The following is a 7,692-nucleotide window of genomic DNA, read 5'->3' as shown; positions in this document are numbered from 1 at the left end:
TGTAACATCTTGCCATATAGAACTGACTTCAGAAGAGTGGGTGTGCCACTCTTCATTCAGACCAACCAGAAGGGGTACAAACAGGTTTCCAGCCCTTTTGGCTACAAAAATAAGCTCAAAAACATGATATATAATGAAGGATTAATCAAAGAAGTGGTGATTGGTGGACAAGATCTTGAAAAGGTCAGGAATGAGCTTCAATCCCTCTGAGATTGGAACACAATGGGATGTCTTACCAGGGTACACAAACTACTTTTTGGCTACAGGACTAAAGAAGTCAAGGCTGAGAGTTTCCAAAGTCATAACTGCAGGGTGATATATAAAGGAACTTTGGGAGGAGCTGAGGCTCCAACTGGATCAGGCTTAGGGAAAGATGATGCATAACATGAATAGGAGTGTAAGAGTTGGGGTGGGGAGACGGGAGAAGTGATTTGTATGTCTGCTTAGTCACCTTCTTTAGAAATATTGCTTTGCAATGGTGCATGGTTTTAAACCTATACATTTAACTGAAATGGAAGGCAGAAGCAAATTGACATATAGAAGCTGGGTGAGAAGAAGGAGGAGCCAGTGAGGTAAAGAACTGGTGCCAACTGTGCAAGACCAGCTATGTCCAATGACATTTTTGGGTGAGCACTGAGACTTCATAAAGCTTGAGAAATACTCCAGGGCATAGCTTTTAGCCCCATCCTCATAGCTGCAGAAATTTACATTACAATTACATTACAATATAAATGGCAAAAATTGGCTCTCAGGTTCTCACATCAAACTTCAGAGAAGCCTTGTGGACAGAAAACCATCTGCTCCTTTGAACTACCCACAGGTGACCAGGTAGGAAAGCATTTGAAAAAGCTGATTAACACGGGGGATTTATTGACTCAAAGCCCTTATAGAGGAATGTGTAGACAAACAAGGATTTACCTGCACAGCTGCTAAATTTTGCAGGGAATGAGGGGGGCGTCTGACAGTGTACTGAAGAGTAGGGGTCCCACCAGGAGCTGAATGTCAAGTCAGCTTTCCCATATTCAGAACCACCATATTGCCATCTCAAGTCACTTTTTATATTGCACACTTCTCATAGGGGCAGCTTTTTATAGGCTGAACATTTTAGAAGTCTCCCAGGCAACAAGGCACAGAGTCCCAAAGGAGAGGCACTGTGACCTTTCCTCAACGCATTAGATAGGACAAAACTCAGTGGGCACATTTTTTAAAAGTGATTTAGCTGAAAAGTTAACAAATGAAATGAGTGTTGTGACCAGGCACCCCCCCCCCCATTATAATTAAGGCTCGCTGCAAGTGCCCACATTAGCTTAATCAATAGCAGATGTTCACATCTGCTTCAACTTGCCTGCCTTTGGCTAACGTCACATTACCAGCCAAACGTACATGACGTCTAGTTGGTCCCAGTATCAGATTGCCCTTCTCCCGGGAATCAGCAGCTAATGATGTTCTGGAAGAACAGGACACACACACACACACACACATGCACCATGCCCTATTTTCACTGTTGAATTCCTGAATTTAGACTCCAGAAACTCATCTGCATGCAATATGAGCTATGGACACCCCACCCCCAAAGAATCTCATAGTAAGGCAGGGAACCTTTCACAAGCAGGAGATGCTCATCTTCTTGAAAGAGCCATCCTGGCAGGAAGCTCAAACCTGCCAAAACACTGCAAAGATGCACTTTTAGCTATGACATAGAGTACTGGGGTTGGGGAGACGATAAGCATAGGAGTGACTGTACTAGAAGTACTTAAAGCTCTCCCACCCACTTCTGAAATTAGGGAAGTTCTCAAAAATTCACCATGATAAGAATCAGATGGAACCATTTGCAGTCGGGATTTAATAACACAAAAAACAACTCAGGAAAAAGTAGCCCCGTTTCTACTAAAGAGCAGAAAATCCAGACAAATCAATTGGAAGGCCATGTGTTTTTGTTTTACAGTGTTTTATATAGTGGCTCGATTGAGGGGGCTGGATGGGTTGCAAGCTTCCATAGATTGCCTAGGAAACACAGGATAAAAATATTTTAAATAAAAAAGGTAGTTTCAATAAATTGCTCTTTGAATGTTTTGCTCAAGTTGTGAGCAGGCCCCATAATTACCCATATCCATTTTGCATGTGTTCCGTGGTTATGCTGATTTTGTATACTTGGTATTGACAATGTGTTGAGACAGAAATGCAGACCTGATGGCAAGGATATTTCTGTACTGGATCTGCACAATCTAGGCAAGTGAAACTACTGAAATTGTGTCAGTGTGTTCTGTCCAGATTGGATTTTTGCCCAAATGTACTCTAGTTTCCCAGAAGCGGCATCAGAAATATTAATATTCAAAACAAACAAACAGTATATAATACTTCTCATTTGTCAGGGAGGGAGGAAAAAAGACAGTTAACTTCATCACAGACTTCAAATCTGTTAGAAGTAACTGGTATGAAGTATCTGTGCAACAGAGAAGAGATATTTCCAATTCTCCAGTGATTTAACCAACCCAGCCCATGTAAGATTGGCAAAGGGACCTTGTATTTCTGATGCAGAAGGAATCACAAATGAACACAAGACAGTGAAATTCCTGAAGTTGCTGCATGTAGGTTAGAAATGCAGCATATGCAGACAAAATGGAAAAAGTGTATGTAGGGAAGGAGAAGTTGCATCCAAGTCTGGGATTTATATTTCCACTACAGATGCCACAGAGTAAAGTTCAAGATTCTAGAACACACCTGGTTTGCTTCATTGGAGCTTTAAGGAAATAATAATAAACATTGCCATCTACCCTGTCAGACTACCATAAACTTGTAGAGCAAAAAGGTTTTCCCCAACACCTGCTACCTGCAAAATCCTACCCATTCCCTTGGTCTGGGGATTCTGCTCTGTCACAAAGCAATTACTCTTTCCCCAAAGAAACTGCATTGCCCTGTACAAAAGCTGTTAGTACCTACTACTTCCCCCCCTCCCCCATTTTGTGTTTCAGAAACAAACATATACACACACAGGACAGGGACAATTCAAGCAAGAGTATGTTTTTATTTTCCAAGTATGGATGTCATCCAATATACACCAGCAAAAAGTGATTTCTATTAGACAAGCAGCTTTTTATTGTTTAGAAGGCCCTCCCCCACTTTTGTATTTTACTTTTACAAGGTCCAGGAAAATAGCCGGCTGCCGTATGAAGCAGGTTTCAACTCGCCCTCCGCTGGTGGGTTTGGCGGTGGTCTTTCCCTGGAATGATAGGGATTCTCAGGGAGAGGCCGGTCAGTCTTCACTTTGGTGACCTGGAACATAGAGAATTATATTGGAAATGTTGTTACCGACAACAACAACAAAAAAGTGGGGCAACAGCTTTAGAGCACCAAACCACCCCATCAGCACAATTAATTAATTAAAAAATGGTTGTCATTCATTCTTTAAAAAAATGCTTATGGCACTTCAACTAAAAGACAGAAAAGCAAATATTGCATGAAGCAAAAGACAAAAGGAACAGCAAAAAAAAAAAAACAACAACAACAATAGGAGCAGCAGGTTAATACAAGGGCAGAAAAGCAAGCTCACCCAAGAAAGAGACAGAATATTACTCAACAGAAAGTGCAAGTGGATAATTTTTTCAAAGCCAGGCAAACCTCTAAACAGGGGGTCCTCCCTAATTGGGGGCCCTGTCTCTGACTGCCACTCACCACACCTCTGAAGGCATGAGTACATGGAGCAAGGATTCTGAGACCCATCTCAACAGACACTCAGGTTCATGAAATGGCAAGCAGTCCTTCAAGTAATTTGATTCCAGGTCATTTAGGAATTGAAACGTAGGAAGCAACACTTTCAGTTCTCCTTAGAAACAAAGACTGGCGGCATGAGTTATCTATAGCATACACCATTCTATAGTCTAGATGACACACTCTGAACCAGTTGAACCACGCAGTGAGAATCTGAAAACAAAAATCTACGTGATACAGAGTCAGACAACTGGTACTATTATTTCCAGCAACAGCCTTTCAAAGATCTCAGGCTGAAGGTTTGTTCAGGCTTTCTGCCCGAGATCAACCAAGATGCTGCCCCAGGGGCAAAAAAGTGGCATAAGCATTTAAAAAACAAAGCAGTTCTACAGAGCAGCACAGTGCAAGAAATGTAGACAAGCTCTGGGCCATTCTGCAGTCATTCAGAAGAACCATGATCTCCCCACTGGCAGAGCTATCTGTGGCACAGATTAGCCCCCATGTTCCACAGAAATCTTATCAAGCAAGTACTGGAAAAGGCAGCGACTGCAAGCAGAATGTGGGTCTGCAATACACACATATGCAGCTGACCCAAGATATAGACACCCACCAAGAATCAGACGCCACTCTCCTATGAAGCTCTAGAAGCTCTTCACCTTAAATAAGCCCCACACAGACCTTAGATAACCAGAAGGGGTTTCTTGTGTGTAGGTGCAAAATCTGTCAAGACCCCTGTATGCAATATTTTCACATTTCAGGAAGTTTCAAGCATTTTACCACACCTAAGTGGCACAGAGTGGTAATGCAGCAGACATGCAGTCTGAAGCTCTGCCCATGAGGCTGGGAGTTCAATTCCAGCAGCTGGCTCAAGATTGACTCAGCCTTCCATCCTTCTGAGGTCGGTAAAATGAGTACCCAGCTTGCTGGGGGGTAAATGGTAATGACTGGGGAAGGCACTGACAAACCACCCCGTATTGAGTCTGCCATGAAAACGCTAGAGGGCGTCACCCAAGGGTGACCCCAAGGGTGACCCAGTGCTTGCACAGGGGATACCTTTACCTTTAAGTTTAGCCAAAGGGTCAGCTGACAACAATACACTCCTCAGTTTAGGGACAAGCATTCCAAAAGGGAAAAAAGGGAACAAAGCTACGTGCTATGATACAAAGAGGAAAACTGAAAAATAGAATTAATGGGCTAACTGGCACCCAATGCAGTTACCTTAGACAGCTGACCCAAATCAGGTCGCACCCAGCCAAAGTTCTCCAACACACAGTCATCGAAGACTTTCTGCTGTTTCCGGCAACGACGAAGCTCCAATAGGTCATTATAATCAATGCAGGTCCAGTATTGGGTAAAGGGTTCCGCACAGTGCAACTTGATCTTCCTGTACGAACAGCAAGAGGTTTCATCAGACTTGTATGATGATACAAGAAGCACTCTGCACAAAAAAGCACTGATTTACTGTTCACAAGACTTCAAAATACACAGCCTATCCAACCTGCAAGGCAGATCAGAGAGCATATCTGGGTTCAAATTTCTTGTGTTGAGCAAGTCAGCTGCTCTTATAGGACTCTTTCATGCCTCAGGTTTTTCTGTTCAGTGTTTTTATTTGCAATGGAAAAAAAAACAAGTTCACAGCTTGTTATTCTGCCACGAGATTTGTATATTCATATCTACCAGGCTCACCCCAATACTAAACAAGACCACAGCAGCAGCAGCTTTAGAGAATTGATTTTTTCCATTTTGCTGCTGCTAAATTGTCTTTCCCAATTATTGATTGAACTGAATTGTTTTATAGTGTTATATGATGTTAGCATTAATGCAGCTTAATGCTACTGCAGTATTCTAATTTAGATAACATTTTATTGAACTTCAGTATTTATGCCCTTTTTTGTTGCAAGCCACATCAGGCATTTAAAGAAGCAGCTAGCAAACTTTTAAAATTAATTTAAAAATAACAGGTTCAGTCCAAAGAAAAGGCAAATGACTAGAATAACTAGGAACCTCCTTGTAACATGAAGTCTGATTTTCTCTCTTCTGGGCTTTATGGCCTGAGTGTCTATGGATAGTTCTAAGCTTTGTGTGTGTTTTGATATTTTTATATCCCAATTAGCCTTTTTTGTTGCTTTTATTCATGTCATTTATTTTCTGCTTTTCTCACTAGATTTTTATGTTGTTACATTGCATTTTTATGCTTTTGGCATTCTGCTGTTTTCATTGGTTTAAGATTATAACCTGCCTCAAGAATATTCTATTGAGAGAGCAAGACACTAAAAAAAACCCTGCACTTTTGTTACAGGCCAATGAGGCCATGATCTTCGCACACTTCTATGGGAGCAGCCCTAGTGAAAAGAGGGGGACTTTGTTTCAAAGCAAACAGGCATAGCAGTGCACTAGAAAAGACATACCTAAAGAATTCCAGGGCACATTTGTTGACTTCCTTGCCTTCCTTCAAGCATTTCCTTGGGTCCTTCTCCTCCCAACGGCAAAGCATGAATTCCTTGTTGGTTCTGTCACACTGAGAACCATAATGGTGAGCAGCTGCTTTCAGTACTGCTGAGCTGACTCTCACCTGAGGAGTGAGAAGCAGACAATTTAACCACAAACCAAGGAGCAAAGAGGAGCTTGTTCTGAGTCTGCATCACTGAACAAAGCCAGGCTACACACATCCATGCCCCAGATTGTGTCCCTTCCATGTACACTCAGTTCCCATCTGTGTAATGGGAGCAGCAGAAACCAGGCCAATGACAACATTCTGTGCTAACTAATGGCAGAACAGCACTTAAATTACAGAATGTCATATGAACAAATAAGACACAAAATGATAGCAGCCAAGTAAACATATGTATTCTATAAAAGTAATTAAAAGCATAAATATAATTTAAATATAAAACAATTTGAGGCATTTATACAGCAGATATTCCCTCTCAAAAAACCCTCTATGCTAATGTAATGTATAGATGAACCTTATTTAAATTAGCAAGTACAAAAATAGGGATAACAGAAAAAAATTGAATTTATATCTTTGAATTGGATGGATGTGGAAAGTGGTGAATGGCAAGTTGTCATAATAATTCCAGAAAAGTAGTTATGCTAGTCTGTTGTGATACTTTAAAGCAGCACTTTAAAGATTTAAAACATTTATTCCACCCTGCTAAATCTCTGACAATCAAAAGAATTATTCTGATTAATCTTTAAAGTGCTATGAGATTCCCAATTAATTATCAACACTAGGTAGACCTTAGGCCAATCTCTCTTGCCACCCGAGTTACTTCACCAATATCTTTATGAGCAAAAAGGGGGGAAAGGAATTTACACTGGACGCACATGCTTCAGATAAGAGCCAAATAATATTATTACAGCACACAATTACTCTACTAGTTATTTTATTCTGGTTGCCCCTGTTGCATTCAACCTTCCACGGAACATATCAATATCACAGTATCACATTAGCTGTCGTTAATGTTATTTATTTACATTGCCTACAGTTCACTTTTCTCACTGAGACGCAAGCCAACGCAATAAACACGTTGTATCCACAAAAGAGAAAAAAATAAACAAGACCAATAACCAGAAGGCGGAGAAAGAAATATAACCATAGGCAAGAAAGGAAAAGACTCCTGAACCACCAGGTCTGTCAAGGGGGACAAGAGGGGGTCGCCCCTGACCTTAAGCGACCAAGGGGAAGGAGGGAATAAAAGGGGACCATGGCAGGAAGGGGCTGAACTGGGGGGGGGGGGGTCGGCAGGGGAAGCTCCTGCACTCCTTCACCTGAGGCACTTCCAGTTCCTCCGCCGAAGGCAACTCCACTACAGTCGGCATGACAAGGACCCTCCCAGCTTTAGCACAGACCCCTACGGGCACTCTCCCCTTCACCTCTCCTTCGCCGCCTTCTCTTGAGTCTAGGCCGCGCCACTACTGCGCATGCTCATCCTGTCGCCGGCAGAAAACACACGCATGCGCCCAGTAGCCCCAGGAGCTTTG

General features: G+C 42.1%; 1 protein-coding gene across 1 annotated transcript; it reads right to left on the bottom strand.

Annotated features, from left to right (window-relative positions):
• Positions 1-3,005: 3,005 nt before the first annotated feature.
• NDUFA8 (NADH:ubiquinone oxidoreductase subunit A8) lies at positions 3,006-7,665 on the bottom strand. Its single transcript, XM_077307211.1, has 4 exons — positions 7,480-7,665; positions 6,117-6,280; positions 4,927-5,092; positions 3,006-3,273 (listed from the first exon to the last, which is right to left on the bottom strand). Exons 1-4 carry the CDS (start codon positions 7,528-7,530, stop codon positions 3,136-3,138), a joined length of 519 nt encoding a protein of 172 aa, XP_077163326.1. The 5' UTR covers positions 7,531-7,665; the 3' UTR covers positions 3,006-3,135.
• Positions 7,666-7,692: the final 27 nt, after the last annotated feature.

Source organism: Paroedura picta, chromosome 12 (genome assembly GCF_049243985.1).
Source record: "Paroedura picta isolate Pp20150507F chromosome 12, Ppicta_v3.0, whole genome shotgun sequence".
Lineage (NCBI taxonomy): Eukaryota > Metazoa > Chordata > Lepidosauria > Squamata > Gekkonidae > Paroedura > Paroedura picta.
Note: the sequence above shows the minus strand (reverse complement) of the source record. Positions and strands in the feature narration are given on the sequence as shown.